The 19,441-nt window shown below is 42.7% G+C and overlaps 1 protein-coding gene across 1 annotated transcript; it reads right to left on the bottom strand.

Annotated features, from left to right (window-relative positions):
• Positions 1 to 328: 328 nt before the first annotated feature.
• LOC145802830 (uncharacterized) lies at positions 329 to 6,348 on the bottom strand. The gene is made up of 7 exons (XM_082895621.1): positions 6,227 to 6,348; positions 1,968 to 2,637; positions 1,362 to 1,876; positions 824 to 1,256; positions 593 to 662; positions 493 to 502; positions 329 to 407 (listed from the first exon to the last, which is right to left on the bottom strand). Exons 1-7 carry the CDS (start codon positions 6,346 to 6,348, stop codon positions 329 to 331), a joined length of 1,899 nt encoding a protein of 632 aa, XP_082751747.1.
• Between the last annotated feature and the right edge of the window lie 13,093 nt (positions 6,349 to 19,441).

Genomic DNA, 19,441 nt, shown 5'->3' with positions numbered 1-19,441 from the left:
TTGCCTATTTCATCTAAACAAATTGAGTTTGGGGAATTATAAGGGGGGTTAAAGATGAGAAGAGGAGAAGTGTGATACTGCTATATATACTAATAAAATTTAAAAAATAATGTAAAACTTACGGCATTGATTTTTTTTTTTTTTTGATCAACAAAAGAAAACTTTATTGATGAAGAAAGTATAACATACAAAACTTTCATCAATAAAGAGAGAAGAGTAGATAGCACAAGACCCTAAATTGGTGAGAAACCAATAAAGGAAACAAAAGAGAAAAGAAAAGAAAAGAACACAGAACAGAGATACACTACTACAGCTTCTCACACCCGAATTAGCCTACAGCCAGACCAACAACAGCATAGAAGCAACAAACAGCAGCACAACCAGCAGCAAACTTCCTAGATTCATACCTGGCTACACACAGCATAAGGCAGACTTCCTTTGATCATACCTGATTCAAAGCATCTGATCTAAATCAGATTAGAACCTACAAACAGCATAGAACCTACAAACAGCAGCACAACCAACACACAGCATCTGATCTAAATCAGATTAGCATACTGATTCAGATTAGCATGAGCATGCCAGAGCAGACCAGCAAACACAGAATGGCAGACACAGATTAGCAGACTTCCCAGATTCTCCACATTGCTAATCTGACTCCCCTAATTCAGATTGGCAGACTACCCTGATTAAAGCAGACTAGAGCAGAAGCATACACACCCCATCTGGCATGAAGCAGACTACATAGAGGGCAACATACCAAGCACACACACCCCAGAAGCACATACAACCCAGCAGCAAATCCCTATAAGCAACAAGTCACCTGATTCAGATTAGCCACTACATCATGCACTGAATAGTGAAAATCTGGCAGCCCAGACTTGGCCCACAACCCAACCCTAACTTTCAGTATTTCACCAAGCTCATCCATATTAGGCTGATTTCCTTTAAAAACACACTCATTTCTTAACCTCCATACTGACCATAACATTGCAATTGGAACAAGCCTCCAAATCCTCACAACTGACTTCTTAAAATTTGTTCCCAGCCACCATAACAGCACACCATCAACTGTAGTAGGAATGACCCAAGATACTCCCCACCATTGAAGCAAAGATGACCAAACCTTCCAAATCTCCGAGCATTGCAGGAACATATGATCCACGGACTCTGGTTCCATCTTGCAGAAAAGGCACAGATTCTCCACATTACTACTTAAGGCCCTAAACCTCTGTAAAAGACTAATGGTTTTAACCCTGCCCCTCCATGCCAACCAGCTCAAAAATTAAGCTTTTAGAGGGGCCACACCTCTCCATAACAGATAAGGAACCTGCAATTTTGGGCCTTGAATCACCTCATACCATTTCCTCATTGATGCCACAGTGAATTGACCTGAAGGAGATGCAGTCCACCTGACTGAGTCTGGCAGCTCCTCATTAATCCTGGGAGCATCTCCAGTCAAGTCTTGCAGCCTTTGAACCTCCTCTTCCTCCCAAGCAAGAAGTGATCTTGAAAACAGAAACCTCCAATTTCCTGAGATATCTCTCCTCTGCATGAAAGAGCTCAGATTCCCCTCTTTATCCACAGATAATCTAAACAACCTTGGGAGCTCTACCTTCAATTGAACATTCAACAGCCACTTATCATGCCAAAAGTGAATCCTACACCCATTTCCTATCACAAGCTTGCAATTAGACGTAAAAAATTCAAAAAGCTCAGCATTAGCCCTTAACACACCCAGAATATCACTCCAAACAAAAGATTCTTTGCCAGTCCCTTCCATCACTGGTAACCATCTACCACCAACTCCCCCATACTTGTTCAAAATTACTTTCTTCCACAGAGATTCATCTTCCACCCCATATCTCCACCACCACTTAGTTAACAAGAAATCATTAAAGTCCCTCACCCTTCTAATGCCTAACCCTCCATGCTCTTTACTAAGAGTTACTAACTTTCCAGTTTACCAAATGAATCTTCCTCCGTATTTCTGAACTACCCCATAAAAATGTTGCCCTCAACTTATCAATTTCCTTAGCTACCTCTTTAGGTAATTTGAAGAGAGAAAGGTAGTAACCAGGCAGACTATCAAGGACAGATTTGATCAGAGTTAGACGACCAGCAAAAGAAAGCGTCCTTCTCTTCCATAAGGCTAATTTAGCTTTTACCTTCTCCACCACAGGTTGCCAAGTCTTCTTTCTTCTTAGGTTAGCCCCTAGAGGTAAGCCCAGGTACAAAAGAGGAAGCTTCTTACTTAGACAATAGAGTTTAGAGGCAAAAGCTTGAGCAATTTCTCCACTAATCCCAACTCCGCACACCACACTTTTGTGAAAATTTATTTTAAGGCCTGACATAATCTCAAAGCATCTAAGAATCCTCTTAACATTTACTATCTCCTCCCACTCAGCATCGCAAAAAAGAATAGTGTCATCGGCAAATTGGAGATGAGACAGTTTCAAATTTCCTGACCCAATAGAAGCTCCCTTAATTAAGCCGAAAACTTTAGCCTTTTCCAACAAAACATTGAGGCCCTCAGCTGTAATATTGAACAAAAAGGAGGAAAGAGGATCACCTTGCCTTAACCCCTTCTGAGGACTGAACTCTTCTGTTGGTGAACCATTAACAAGAATTGAAATTCTTGCCGAGGTGACACAAGTTTACTATATAAAATAGGAAAATTTGGCCAAAACTCCTCTATTGGGCCTCCTTTTGGTGAAAAGGACAACTTGTAATTCTTCTTCTTCATAAACTCCCTCACATAGAGGCACGTACTTGATGGAGAATACAGTAACATTTTTTTTAAGTTTCTTTTTGGATAATCTTATCTATCCATATATTTGTGAGAGATTTGAATCAAATCTCTCAATGTTGTCGTTCCATCCCTAGAGTAGTTCTCCTTCATTGATTATTATTTTCTGATTCGAAGTTACGCGAGATTAACCGCTGCTTTTATCAAGTTGTAAAGCAAGAGAAATTTATCGAGTATAGCTTCATTGAGTTGTATATAACAGAGCTTCATTGAGTTGGAGATCTTCATTCGATCTCTGTTCGAGTTAGAGTTAGAGTTTTGTTTGTGTTAGAGTTGGAGTTTGTTTTTTTCACTATTTGATTGTTGTAATGGTGTTTGTTTATTAGTTTATAAATACGAAAGTAAAATTTTATCTCTACTTGTTATTTAATTTGTACTCTATTTTTTTTTTTTTTGATGCTCTGTTCCAGAATGATAATAAAATTTTACTCTGGTAGTGTGTTCTTGAGTTATTTATTCTGCTATTAGTGTGAAACAGAATAAAATTTTACTGTTTATGTTAATTTCGATGGTAATTTTTTTGAAAGAATTTTGGAGTCACCATGGATCTTATTTGATAGATCTTGATGAGAGGATTCTAAAAATACAAATTTTATTAAAAACTGACATCTAGATCAAAAGTTATATCATCACTAAAAATATTTTGATAATAGTGTTGTGTGCTAGACTTTTAAAAAAATAAAATTTGTACTTATCTTTAATGCATTAAAATTTTATTATGAGAGGGTTTTGATCAAACTCCTATAAAGTAATCATATATTTTTTTTTATCAGTGTTGAATTGCGAAAGATAATAATTGTAAAACAATCCATTTACTAAAGTTAGATATATTGAGATGTGCTTGACACTTTTTTATATTATTAGAAATTTGTGATATAATTCATATTAAAACTTTGAATAATATTTTTTTTTAAATAAACGTGATTAATTTTTGGACTCCTCATCGTTTTTTTTTAACTTTTTTTTTTTTTTGATCGGCAAAGAAAATCTTTATTGATGAAAGTATACAAAAAGGATACAAGACATCAATAAAGAAGAGTTTGGATCTAACTGAAGCTCCAAGTTCCAGTTGGTGAGAAACCAACAACAACACAAAAAGGAACAGAAATAAAGCAAACAGACTGCATATCAGCAAATTGCACTGAACACAAACACCAAAAACTGAGCAAAACTCCTACCACAACTGGGCTTGAAACAATCCTGTTCAGAAAAGGGAAGCAATCCTGTTCAAAAATAGAACCACCATCTGGGCTTGAAACACCAAATCACACAACTGATAAATCTGACCAACAAATGGGGCTTAAGGAACAAAACCACTGCAGAGAAACTAGATCAATCTCCACCCAGATTCAGAGCAAAATGCAGCACCAATCTATTGAACTGATAAATCTGGACAGCAAGGAAATAGATCTGGACACCCAAAATTGAACCACTACTAACCGACCTATTAGATTGACTAATTTAGAGGGACCAAACCCACTATTCACTAGTTAGAGACCCAATAAAACCAGAGAAAAATCTTATATAAACAGACCTCAATAAATTATTTATATCTAAAAAGTTTTAAACCTGACTCCTAATCTATGTTCTCTTCTCAAGAGCTATGACCCAAAATTAACATTAGTTATGATAAATTAAATACCTTTGTTATATTATTGTCTAAAAATTTTAATTTTATACTTTAATCCCATGTGTCGTAGATATAAAGGGCAATCATTTAAAAAATAAATAAATAAATAAAAGGAATATGAAGGGCGGTCACATATCTGAAATAAACTTATACTTTAATGTAATAACATATAATATATTTTTTATACCACAGGCTGTTAATATGTTATTTTTATACCACGGACTGTTAATATGTTAATAAAACTTTCAGAAATTCTAACATTTTTAAAAGCAACTTGACAAAGGGTGGGCGTGTAGCAAAGAATTAAAGCACGGTTGTGACAATTTTAAATTTAAGTTCTTCATATATATATATATATACATGAAAGCGTAATTAAAGATATATATATATATATATTTAATATTACAGGAAGAATTGTTATCTGATTTCTATTTTTAAAATTAACATAAATATCACATATCAATTATATAAAATTAATTTTACAATTTAATTCATATATTAATCACATAATGGTCTGAATCCTAAATTGTGAAAACTACTTCAAAATCTCATTTCAGAAATCTACATACCATGAAGCCCTTTTTATATATATATATATATATATTTATATTGACCGATAGGTCTTGCTCATTTGAAAATATTTTCTATGAGATTCTATTTAATATATTAGTGTCACGTTAGGATGTTTTTGCCCTTATTGATTGTTGGGCTCATTTTTTTTTTTATTATTATTATTTTTTTTTTTTGGAATGTGATTTTTGAAATGTGGTATAATGATTGATTTCCATAATGGGATGTTACATTTTGAGTGGATTGAATGTGGAATGTAGTTTGATTTCCAAAATGAGCATGCCACATTTTGGGTGAATTAAACGTGAAATGCGATTTGTCGAAACCAGCAATATGACTGTACTTTATTGAAATGTGACATGTGGAATGTGGTTTGATTTTCAAAATGTTATATTTTGGATGGATTGAATATGAAATGTGATTTATTCAAACCACAAAAATGACTTCAAAAATCCTTCAGGGTACTTTTTTGAAATGTGACATATAGAATATGGTAAATAACTAAAATTAAGGAGGGAATCTTCAAATTGACCATATCATAAAAACAGTAACAAATATGTCAATTTACATTAATAAGGACTTGTGTGTTCATTAAAATAAGAATAATGTTATGTGCACTAATTGGTATAATTTTAGAGGTTTTGAGTTTTTGTAATTTGTATAATGGGTAAGGTTATAGTTTTGAAATAATAATATTATAGCATATGTTGGTATACTAATTGATATATCAATTGATGCATAAAACAATATCTTTAAAATAATTATGAAACTAATTGGTTTATAAGTTGTAATTTTAAGATTTATGAGTCAATACCCTTTTTAAATTTACAACTGTACATACATGCTATAATACATAATTTATAAATATATATATTTTACAAAAATATATTATTTATTGATCTGGTTAAAACACACGAACGCATAAATAAAATTAAAAAAAGAACAAAGAAAAAAGGAGGAGGAATGGAGCGTTTTTATTGCAAGTCACAAAGTATTTTGCCTTCTCCCACTTCAATTCAAGGCCTAACCCTCCTTGCATCCTATAAAAACCCACTCTTCCCTTCATATTTTCTCCACCATCACAATTACCCTTTTAGAAATTGCTAATTTCTACCATCAACAGTCTAGAAAGTTTTGTTATTTTTTTTCTTAAGGGTTTGAGAGAGATGGGTTCCAAGAGCAATAGTGCATCACTTGCCTTGTTTTTTTTGCTCAACCTTCTCTTCTTTGCCTTTGCAAGTGCACAGTGTGCTCCGCCTCCACCTCCACCTCCAACTCCGAGACCTCCACCTCCACCTCCACCTCCAACTCCGAGCCCTTCCACAGGCACCTGCCCCATAAATGCCCTAAAACTAGGTGTATGTGCCAATTTGCTCAATGGATTGCTTAATATTGCAATAGGTACACCTCCGGTAAAACCATGCTGCAGTCTCTTTCCTGGACTTGTTGACCTTGAGGTTGCTTTGTGCCTTTGTACTGTGATTAAGGCAAACCCATTGGTCCCCAACGTACATGTTGCATTGAGCTTGCTTGTTAACGTTTGTGGGAGAAATATTCCTACTAACTTCCAATGCCCCTAAACAACTTCTGTTTCCTAGCCCTCTCTGTGGCTTTTGCTCATTTCATGAGTCATATAATAAGAGTGTGGGGTGCAGGTGCATTTCATGGTAACTTCTATCTTATTAAAGTACTATTAAATAAAACATATTACAGAGGTGTGGAAGAGAGGGGTAACATTGCAAATGTGGTAACTTCTGTATTGTTTCCATTGTCATAGTGTGTGTAATTTCATGGAGTGATATGTAACAAGTCCTCTTATGTAATACCTCAAAGTCTTATGTGTGACTTTATTATGGAAATATTGAAAAATAATTGCTGTCTGTTTATTAAATTTGTTCTTGATAATCCATTTTTTTTGTTTTTATTTTTTATTTTTTTGGTAGTATGTAGGATTCTAACATTGAGAAAGCAAATACTTACGTAACAAAAAAAGAATTGTAACGAAGAAGAAAAATATTATATTAATTTCTATAAATATAAAATGTGAAAAAAATATTACAAAACTATTACACTTGGATATGTAGCCAAATAACTTGTCAACAAATTATCGAACATTTGGCTTTCACCAACGCTTTGGCCCAATTTCAAAGTTGACAATTTTTGAAAATCAAGATGATGAAGCAATTAAAATTTCAAATGCACTTGTATGCAAATAACGTGAATTTTAAAAAGCCTACAACCATTCCTATGATGTGAAGCATAGGTCATAATATGTAATGTCATCTAATCCTCTTTAAACTGGCAGTTTTTAATTTTTACATTTTTTCACCTTTTTAATCTATAGACAATGATATAAAGCATACATGTATCTATTTGTGAGTAATGATTCTCTATTCCAAAATCCTTGTTCCTCTATCCAGAATACTAATGGCCTCATCTAGTCATCAGGAAAGGAAATAAATCATAGGAAAAATATTTTTTGTCATTTTTAGCTAACAATAAAGTTGCGGAATTGTATCTGACGTGTATAAGTCCATAAAGGCCACGAATCACCTATGGACAATCCAAGCCCATCACTTGGAGCCCAATGCATAACCCAGCTGGTGAGGTTCAGAACAGTTGGAGTCCAACATGGCATAAAGAGCCAATGACATTCAGACACACGGCAAGAAAAGGACGAGCCACATCAGCAGACAAAGATCTGCAAAGTTATTGCCACTGCACATCACCATTAATACAGCCCATCACAGCATTTATTACGACAACACATCTCCGTCGAAACAGGACCCCCTTACCATGAACAAGGTAAGCTACAGCATAGACTTTCGGTGAGGAGGGCAAGTCGGAAGGGATAGTGAAATGATTACCAAAAGATATAAGCAAACGTTGAAGACAAGAAGAAGGTTAAGTTTTCTATCTCTAATCTCTCCCTCTATACTCCACTTTTCTTCCTAACTTGCTCGTCGGAGGGTTCACTGGGGGACTACCCCGTTCCCCGTTGAACTTGTTTGCAGGTTATCCGGTGGGCTTGATCATTTGGACTTGGGCTTGAGGAGCTTGGACTAGTCTGATCCATTCACTGGAGCAAACTGTATTATCAGTTGGCGCCGTCTGTGGGAACTGGTTCTTATCTGGACCCTGTCCTACCAACCTTTTCATGCTACCCATCCAAGTGTATGGTTACGACTAAATCCATGGCTTCTCACCATAATGTAGCCGACCATCAAACCGACCCTCCCAATCCAAACAACCCACTACAGTATATCATTGAGCTTACCAACAGCATTAACCGCATGGCCGAACAAAACCAGGCCCTGATAAATGCTTTACTCCAAAGAAACCCTCTGATGCCTCCTCCACCACCTCCAGATATCCCACCCAACCAAGAAAGAGCCCAGAGCCATACTGTTCTGCAACCCTATCCACCCAACTTGGAAGGTTTGTAACCTCCCCCCCCCCCGGCATGTAAATCTACCACCTCCACCCTCACACCCTTCGGTCGTGGCACTAGCCCCTGAATGGAAGGACAACAGCGTCCAGCCCCCATTGACTGACCATGGTGACCACATTTCCCTCTGGGTCACTGAACTCCGAGCAATGAAACTCCAGCTCCAAGGGGTCATGCAGAACATTCAGCATAAACCCTCTACCACGGCAAACTCACCATTTGTTGCCTCCATCCGGGACAATCCTCTGTCCGCCAAGTTCAAGATGCCCACCATTGACTCTTTTGACGGTACGACGGACCTAGTCGACCATCTGGAGACCTACCGTACCCTCATGATCCTCCATGCCTTCCCTGACGGGATCATGTGTCGGGCTTTCCCCGTAACACTGAAGGGGTCAGCTCAACTGTGGTTCAGCCAGTTACCAGCAGACTCTGTCTCTACTTTCCAGCATCTCAGCGACTCCTTCCTTAGCCATTTCATTGGAGCCCAGCGCCAACGCCACCCTGCAACCCAACTCCTCAACATCCGGCCAGACTGAGGGGGAGTCGCTACGCAGTTTCGTTACCCGCTTCAACACCGAAGCCCTGCAGGTAGCGGAAAACGATGACAAGGTCATCCTCACGGCTTTCATGGCCAGGCTACGATCGTCCGATTTCCTCTTCTCCCTCTCCAAAAACCCCCCGACCTCCATGGCTGCCCTACTCTCCAAAGCCCAGAAATACATGAATGCCGAAGATTCACTAGCCGCTCGGCAGGATCCAATATCTAAAAATCCGACCCCCAAAGAAAAGAGAAAAGGCTCAGAACCCAAAAACACCTAGTATAACAACCAAACACCCTATTATACCAACTGACCTCCTCGCGCTGACCGATCGGCACCAGCTCGACCGACCGGTCGGTTCGAGCGGTGCACGCCCCTTAATTCTCCCATGGAACAAGTCCTCCACTAGATCCAACGGGACTACCCCCTCAAATGGCCCCTACCCTCACGGACCCCTTCCAACCGGAAAGACCAGTCCAAATATTGTCGTTTCCACCAGGACCATGACCACAACACCGATGACTACATCAACCTCAAGGATCAGGTCGAGACCCTCATTCGTCAAGGGCGTCTTAGCCGATTCACGAACACCCGCCCACAGCAGAGGCAAAGAACCGAGCCCCTCAGAAACAACCGCCGGCGTACCCCACCCTGGCAGCCAGCCCCACCTAACCAAGGCCATGATCGCCCCCCACAACAACCTCGGCCGCCAAGTAATCCCCCTCTGCCAGTTGGTGAAATCCGAGTCATTTCAGGTGGCCTTGCTTGTGGCAGACCGTCCCGCTCCGCTCAGAGGGCGGAACTCAGGAAGATAAGGCAAGGCTCGGACAGAGCGGTTACCACGGTAGACCGACCCTCCAAATAGCCCAAGCAGTGGACAGAGCCCATCACCTTCACGGACGCCGACTGTACAGGCATCCGTTATCCTCATGATGACCCACTCGTCATTTCTGCCCTCCTCTCTAACTATAAGGTCAGACGGGTCTTCATCGACAACGGCAGTTCTTCAGACATCATATTCCTCAACTGTTTCCGCCAGCTCAAGATTGGGGGGGAAAGCCTGTCTCCCCTCCAAACCCCTTTGGTCGGTTTCACTGGCGACCGGGTGACCTCCATCGGCTCCATCGATCTCCCCCTCACCATTGGCGAATACCCACGGCAAACTACCAAGTTGGCCACTTTCCTTGTGGTCGACTGTCCCTCTGCCTACAATATCATCCTTGGCCGCACCGCCCTCAACGCTTTCCAAGCTATCACTTGAACCTACCACCTCGCCATAAAGTTCCCTACCAACTTGGGCGTCGGGACGGTAAGGGGAGAGCAGACTGTAGCCAGGGAATGTTATGTCGCCTCACTCAAGGAAGTCAAGCTGAAGGAGGCCATGATCATTGAAGGACTTGACGTCCGAGATAAGGACGAGCTGGTTAGAGGAGAACCGGTTGAGGAGCTCATTGAGGTTCCCATCGATCCAGCCAACCCCATGAAGACTGCCAAGATCGGCAGCCAACTTTTCCCCCAAGCTAAGGTCGACCTCACTGCCCTTCTGACCGAGCACAATGACGTATTCGCCTGGACTCATTCAGATATGCCAGGCATTGACCCTTCTTTCATAACTCATCGCCTCAGTATTGAACCTCATTTCCGACCTTACTGCCAGAAGCAGCGCATCTTTCATCCGGAATGCAATGCTCTTATAGCTGCAGAGGTCGACAAGCTCCTTGAGGCCCAATTCATAAAAAAACATCGACTACCCTAAATGGTTGTCAAACGTGGTCCTAGTCCGCAAGAACAATGGCAAATGGTGACTCTGTGTCGATTACTCTGACCTAAACCGAGCTTTCCCCAAAGACAGCTATCCTCTTCCCCGCATAGATCTGCTGGTCGACGCCACGGTCGGTCATCAAATGCTCAACTTCATGGATGCTTTCTCTGGTTACAACCAAATCCTGATGCACCCGTCCAATCGGGAACATACATCCTTCATTACCGACCGAGGTACCTACCATTACCGAGTAATGCCATTCGAATTGAAGAACGCTGGGGCCACCTACCAACGGTTGGTCAATGCCGTCTTCCATCACCAGATAGGTCGGAATATGGAAGTATATGTCGAGGACATGCTAGTCAAGAGCAAACTCACCACTGATCATCTAACCGACCTGCGGGAGACGTTCGCCACCCTGCGCAAGTACCAAATGAAGCTCAATCTAGAGAAGTGCGCTTTCGGCGTAGGATCTGGGAAGTTTCGGGGTTTTATGGTCAGTCAGCGGGGCATTGAAGCTAACCTTGAAAAGATCAAGGCCTTGGTCGAGATGCAGTCACCCAGAACGGTTAAGGAGGTCCAACGACTCACTGTCCGAGTTGCAGCCCTCAACCGCTTCATTTCCCGCGCAACAGATAAGTGCCTACCATTCTTCAAAGTTCTTCGGCAAACTTTTGAATGGACGGCTGAATCCGAAGAGGCTTTTCAACAGGTGAAACAGTGCATGGCCAACCCTCCCCTCCTTTCACAGGCAATCACGGGCGAGCCCCTTTCCCTCTACTTAGCCGTATCAAGCACCGCTGTCAGTACAACACTTATCAGGGAAAACGACTCTGTCCAACGACCGGTCTACTACATCAGTCGGGCCCTCAGGGGAGCGGAGCAGAACTACCCACTGTTAGAAAAATTGTCCTTGGCCTTGGTCACCGCCTCCAGACGACTCTGTCCTTATTTTCAAGCCCATTCCATAGTGGTCCTCACCGATCAACCCTTGAAGAAGGTCATGCAGCAACTAGAACTTTCCGGCAGACTCATGCAGTGGTCAGTGGAACTCGGCCAATTTGACATCTCTTACTGGTCTCGAACAGCAATTGAGGGGCAGGCTATCGCCGACTTCATCTTAGAATTCACTAATCCTACCCCAACCACTACCTCTCCACCCCCACCAGCTCCCATCGAGCTAGAAGACCCTCACTCTTGGACTCTCAACGTCGATGGATCATCCCGCAGGCAAGGTAGTGGGGCTGGCCTCATCCTCACCGCCCTTGAGGGTGGTTATTTCAAATGTGCACTACGTTTCTTATTTGAGGCCAGTAACAATGAGGTTGAATATGAGGCATTGATAGCAGGCCTTCGCCTAGCCAGGGACATTGGTGTCAGCCACATCCGAGTGCTCAGTGACTTCCAGCTCATCATCGGACAGATCACGGGAGAATTCGATGCCAAGGAGGACACAATGCGGGCTTACAGGGATCTTGTACTTCTCCTTGTTTGCCTCTTCAATACCTTCCACATCAAGCACATTCCTCGGGCGGAGAACTCTAAGGCAGATGAGATGGCCTAGTTGGCTTCCGCAGATCAATCCGACCTCGGCAGTGGTATGTGCCTCGAATACCTATCCCACCCCGCCATTTCCCCCGACCAGCATGAAATACAATTCCTCCGAAATGAGCCCATCCCTTGGGCATCGAACATCTTTCTATTTCTAACAATGGGGGAACTTCCAGACGACCAACAGCAAGCCACCAAAGTCAGGGCCCGGTCGTCCAATTACATCCTTGTCAGCGGCAATTTGTACAAATGTGGTTTCTCACGCCCCTATCTGCGGTGCCTCAATCTGACTCAAGCAACTTATGTGATGCAAGAAATTCATGAGGGTATCTGCTGCAATCACTGGGGCGGTAGGTCCCTGGCCCACAAGATACTTCGCATTGGATATTTCTGGCCTACTCTCAATGAAGATGTGGCTGACTTCGTGCTCAAATGTGATAAGTGTCAGCGTTTTTCCAATATCCCACATGCCCCTCCTACTGAATTGATCACACTTTGCAGCCCCTACCCGTTCGCCAAGTGGGGGATCGACCTAGTTGGCCCTTTACCCACCAGCCGAGGCCAGACCAAATTTGCCATTGTCGCCATTGATTATTTTACTAAGTGGGTAGAGGCAGAACCCCTTGCCACCATTACCGAGCGGAACACAACCAAGTTCATCTGGCAGTCGATCGTTTGCAGATTTGGCATTTCCCAGGCCATTGTTTCCGACAACGGCAAACAATTCGACAACGCCAAGTACAAGAAGTTCTGTGCGGACCTCCAAATTCAACCATGTTTTTCTTCCCCCGGACATCCCCAAGCCAATGGCCAAGTTGAGGTCACCAACCGTTCTCTTTTGAAGATCATCAAAACCAAGCTAGAAGCTGCCAAGGGGCTTTGGGCTGAGGAACTACCAAATGTACTTTGGGCTTACCGAACTACAGCATGGACTCCCACTGGGGAAACTCCTTTTCGCTTAACATATGGCGCTGAGGCGGTTATTCCGGTAGAAGTCGATCTGCCTACCCCTAGAGTTTTACATCCAGATCCAACACTAACGGAAGAGCTCCGTCGGGCAGACCTGGACCTAATTGAAGAACTCAGAGAAACCACTGCTGTCAGACTGGCCTCATACCAACAGAAAATGAGAACACACTACAACCGCAAAGTCCGACCAAGGGAGTTCGCTGTAGGAGACCTTGTCTTGAGAGAAGCAACCCTTGCCACCAAAAATCCGACCGACGGTAAACTGGCACCCAAATGGGAGGGACCTTACGTTGTGAAGGCCCGACCACGTCCGGGCACTTACCGACTTCAGGACATGGAAGGTCGAGATCTCCCCCACCCCTGGAACGCTGAACACCTGAAACGCTACTTACAATAAGTTCATACTGTTGTATTGCTCAGTTATTGTATTTTCTTTTTGTTTTGTTACTTAATGTAAACTTGGATCGACAGGATTACACTGATCATGGCAACAATTCTATACCTTGGCTATCTGTGTGTTGTCTCAATAACATTCTCATTTGCAGTACTTATTACAAGCCTCAGCCAGACCGAGCGTCACTCCATAAGCCTTGGCCAGTCCGACCGTCAACAGCCTCAGCCAGACTGAGCACTAAAAAGCCTCAGCCTGACTGAGCACAAAAAGCCACAGCCAGACTGAGCACTAAAAACCCTTAGCCAGACTGAGCACTAATAGCCTCTGCCAGACCGAACATGAAGTACTCAGCTTGCTTGACAAGCCTCAGCCAGACTGAGCACTAAAAAGCCTCGGCCAGACCGAGCACTAACAGCCTCTACCAGACTGAACATGAAGTACTCGGCTTGCCTGACAAGTCTTAGCCAGACCGAGCGCCATAGTTTCAGGGTCAGACTCAGTTACCTACACTGTCAGTAAATCATAGCCTTACCCCAAATGAGCACGCATGCAGGACTCGGTCAAGGCCACCCATTCAAATTCCATGCTCATGGAATTAGTAGACACACTTAGTCACAATTCCAGCTCCAAATCTCTACACCACTCTTTGCTCAGTCGAATTCCAAAGCCGTTCTTACACAAGTTAGGTTATTCTTTTCTCAATCAAACTCACAAACCAAGCCTTACTCCATAAACCACTAACCTACTTGAGCAGTGTGGCAAACGCAAACTTGTAATTTACTACATTTTAAATTTCACTCTGGATTGAGTTTTTATTACAAGTTCAATTTCACTCTGCCTTGAGGAATTCTTAAATCCAGTTTTTATCACAAGTCTATCACAAGTTTTTATCACCAGTTTTCATCCATTTCAGATGTACAAGCAAAAACAGTCAAATGCAAAACATAACTGAAATTTTATTTCTTCACAACTTTGTACAAAAGTTCATTACAGCAATTAAAAAAAAAGAGAAAAAAAACAAACGAACAAAACAAAACAAAACAAACACAATGTCTGTGCACAGTCTTCTTCTTCTTCTTCTCCAGTTACTCCTCCTCACTGGAGATGAGGTCCTCTTCTTCAATACCCTCATCCAGAGGGGTTTGGGCCACATCGTCCTCACCAATTGTTACACTACTGAGGTCTATGTCTGGGAACAGTTCTTCAGGTCTACGTTTGAACATCTTCCAGCCACTGTCCCAGAACTCATCCATTTCGTGTTTATAGAAATCTGACTGCTGGAAGCTCTCAATAACTTCTGCTTTGGTTCTACCTCCAGCGGTCGTCCTCGATGGGCCCGCCCGCCCAGATTCTTCCATAGCCAAGCTGCTGGTGACCGCGGTATCAACTGCCATCTGAAATTCAGCAGACCCTTTGAATTGCTCCACCACTGCGACTCACAGATCGGGGTAGGCCGCCCTCTCAGAGGCTGCCTTCGCCCTCTCTTCGTCCAGCTCCTTCTGCAGGGTCGCCCTTTCAGACACAGCCTTAGCCCTCTCTTCCTCCAACTCCTTTTTCAGGCTTTCCTTTTCTGCCGTCGCCTTGGTTCTCTCTGCTTCCAACTCCTTCTGAAGGCTCCTCCTCTTCTCCACTGCCTTAGCCCGCTCGCCCTCCAGTTCCTTCTACAGATCGCCAATCTTCACATCTGCCTCATCTTTCTGCCTGACCAGCTCTTCATTACTGCTCATTGCCTCTTCATGGCGTTCGACCGTGACTGCGCAAGCTTTTTGGGTCTCATCCAACTTCTTCTGCTCGCTAGCCAGTTGGAACTCAAGCGACACAACCTGGCGGCGTTGTAGACGTCCCCCGAACGCCCCGGGAGGGTGAGTCTCGTTCCGTTCATTTTGCGGGTCTACTACAGTTCGGACTCTCGATTTATTGTCACGATTCTAAATCTGAACCAAAGAGTCCAAATCCGGCAAATCATTTTGAGAAGCAGATTTTTGAAAAGAAGTGCCAAACATGGATTGCTTTTCCAGATACAGAGTCGCCACCTAAATATTTATTTAAATGGGGAAATTTAGGAAACCCTGACTCGGTGCCAAAGGCCACGTGTCCGTCATCGCCAAAGTTGCCTCAGCTCGGGAGCTAGGGTACGATTGGGGAAGGTCAGCTATGAGCACCCCCTCTCGCCCGGTCCGAAGACCGGCCTCTACTAACTGTGATATCCATTTTTGAAAACGTTATGTGTTCTTATTCCGATTATTAGCCTAGAATTACTATGTTATGCGCACGACAAACAAGTATAAACTAGATTACCAAATTTGGAAATAAGCATTGCATATCCGTTTATTTTGGAAAATGTTTTAGAATTTGCTACTCGCAAGTAGGCTAAAATACGGATTTCAACGAGTTTTTCCAACTCAGACAATCCAACCTTCATCCACAGGCATTCAAACAGTTTATCACATAAGCATCTAGCCACATGGTAAGCATGCTATCATGGCAACATTCACACGCATGCGGTATGCTAAAGCATAAATACTTACAATGTACTCCGTGCCAAAACAATAAACTAGTTAGCAAACACGCGTGATCCTAGTTCATGTTAAAGTGGCTAATGCAACGCATGCAAAATGCAATTAAGATAGGCTCAGCTAATCTATAATGACATGTGAAATGCTACAACTAACCACGTATTCAATTTGGAATTTTGAAATACAAATGCAGTTAGAATGATGCGCCGAGCCCGGTGCATGCAAGACAAATGTATGGATGCACGCATGCATAGCATAAGGTATGCTGATTTAAAGATGCCCTAGTCTACCATCATAAGCGGGTAAATAAAAGGGAGGAAAGACGTGGGGTTGGAAGACATACACCCACTCACGTACACTTATTACACAATTGCCCTCACTCGGAGGGTCCAAATAAATATTACAGTCCAAATAATGAACACATAAATTATTACAGAATTTTTAATTAATTAACAGAATGAATGCAAAAAAAAAAAAAAAAGAAAGGTGGCCACAGTCCCCGCCTTGGGATGCGCGAATGATGCATGCTCGAACCCGGCTCGTCCGGAAAGACCGTACCATACCATTGCTGCCTCTGTTTTCACTGCCTTGCTTCTCTGAAAGATGCCAAAGTTCTGGGACAGGTTCCTTGCACACTGCAAAATACCACCGGTTGGAGGAAATGCCCACCGGCCGTGTGTAATTTCCATCGGCTGCTGATGGAGTTATCGGCCATTCACCTATGGCCGGTCGGCACTGAATTCTGCCGGTCGGCAGAAACTTCCTGCAGAAGACAGTTTTGACAGCAACAGAGTATAGACAGTATATGGCATGGGATTTCAGGCACATGTAAGCATGGCCATGTTCCCCATCATGTACTGAACTCAGGGAAGCATGGCCCTCGATCCTCGAGCCATCAATTGTGCATGATAGCCTAAGAGATCAAGCTTGCCATTTGATATAAAAATGCATGCAACACACAAATGAGGACCAAGACCCTATCATGTCGAAGTCAAGGGTCCCGGTGACCGAGAGTTGAGACGCGTTACATCACTTATAGTATAAACGCTCCTTAACCCTCACACTTGGTTTGACACCCCAAACCAAGTAATGCAATGCATGTTATGCAAACATGACTCAAAGATACAACATGAGATTAAGATGCAAGGCTTGCCAAATGCCATGCAACTACCATGGTAAGCATGCAATGCTAGGCATGCAAGATGCAAATGCAATGCAAACATGGACGATTTAAGCAATAGGATCATCATGTTACAACACCTAACGAAGCAATCATGCAACAAACAAGAGACAAGCATGCAATGGTGGACTTAAGCCATAAAGGGGCAGACCTTGATCCATCCCAAAATAGTGGCCACAAGTGCCCAAAAAGGTGGACAAACACTCATGCCAACACGCAAGCCAATGGTCCTAAGGTTAAGGCACAAAAAGGGGGGCACTTCCACCAACATGACCATTCATGGCATGAATTGGACAAGCAAAAACAGAATCCTAGCATGCAAAAATGGACTCCAAAACCCACTAATATGGCAGCTTAAGTGGCTCCAATGAGATGCATGTGCCAAAGCTCATTTCTAGGCATAAAAGGGCACATCCTCAAAGCATGAAAGAGGTCACATATGCACACATACAAAACATGATTTATGGACTAAAATACGATCCTAAATGATGCCAAATCATGAGGGTGGTCTAAGCTACGCATGTTAGAGGCCGATACACTCAAGGCTTACAAGCCAAAACACAAAGAGATGACACCAAACAAAGCAAGCACGACTGAAACCGATGGCCAACAGGCCTTAAACATGGTAAAGTAAGACCAATACCTTCATGAAATTAGGCTAACACATGCAAGAATCATGACCTAAACACAAGATGCATTTCTAGGCCAAATAGAGGAATGTAAAGCAAGTATGTTAAGCATGCAAAAGGGCACAAATCCGACCAAAAACAGAGATAACATGTGACCTAGAGACACCAAAAAAACTCTGAAATAGGGCCAAAATCAGTCAAGCATGCATGTTGCCCTTTAAGCCAAAAGGCAAGGAAATAAGGCAATGAAGGGAGAGGGGTGTCCCTCCCCTATACAAGACTTCAAACCACCTTCCTCACCACTGAAAATCCACTGGTTTTCAGTGGTGAGAAGAATAAAACACTCAAGCAAACAAGGCCTCACAAAGGAAGCACCAAAAAGGCCAAATAAGGCCTAAGAGGGTGAGTTTGAACTCAAACCACAAAACACCCTTAATGAAAGTTCTTAAGAATGAAAATATAAGCCTTTTTTATGTTATGCACAAAACCTAAATCAGCAAGCAAGATAGGTAAAAAACTAGTGCAAGTTTGGGGAAACTAAAGCAAAGTGATTACCCTTCAAGCACACCTCAAGAACAGCCAATTCAGCCCTCTTCTTTTGATCAAAATCAGTCCAAAAACTCAAGAATCAACCCTCAAAGCCTCTCAATCTCGGAGCAAGGTGTAATGGTGTGTGTATTAGTGCAAAAGTAAGGTAAAAGTACACCTTTAGGCCACAAAACACACACAAGGGAGGAGAGAGAGGGAAATATAGAGAGAGATGATATATCTATGTATAAGCTCTGGTTTTTCCTTCAAACTTGCTAACCTAGAACAAGGAGGAGAGCTCTCCTCTTATAGAAGTTCCTCTTGCAAAGCTTACTCAACAAGCTTGCTTAGAGGGAAATCCCTCCATACAAGTGAATGGAGGGAAACAGAGTGGGTGCCAGCTATCACAGCTGGCACAAAATATGTACATAAAGTTGATGAACAGTAGTCGGCTGCTCAAAATTGCCATTTTGACAAAAAGGAGTGCCGACCGGAAACAAAGAATGCCGACCGGCAATATACATTGCCGATGGCAACAAAACACCAGCCGGTGGCCCTTGGCCATGTGTGGGGATGCCTCACAAGGCATTCCCTGCCCCTCCAAGGCAAAACACAAGTGTTTGGTGCAAAACCAGACACTAAACAGTCGAGTTCGGAGATCTTGAGGCAAAGCGCGTAGCCGAGATCTCCGGGAACTCCAAACGAACACAAACATGGATGATCACCGGGTGTTCAAACGGTGACGTCCAAGTCTTGAGGGCAGTCAAAATGGGGTGTCTACAGTTGCCCCTCTTTGACAGAACTCGAAAGTCATAACAATGACGGGAGTGAATGTCAAAGCCCAGAGACGACCCATTTTTGACAAGGCCGAAGACTCAGACAAACAGGCATGACAAACAAGGTATGCGCCCGA

Source organism: Camellia sinensis, chromosome 11 (genome assembly GCF_055761805.1).
Source record: "Camellia sinensis isolate YWXY chromosome 11, ASM5576180v1, whole genome shotgun sequence".
Lineage (NCBI taxonomy): Eukaryota > Viridiplantae > Streptophyta > Magnoliopsida > Ericales > Theaceae > Camellia > Camellia sinensis.
The sequence above is the reverse complement of the archived record's forward strand: the minus strand, read 5'-3'. Positions and strand labels throughout refer to the sequence as shown.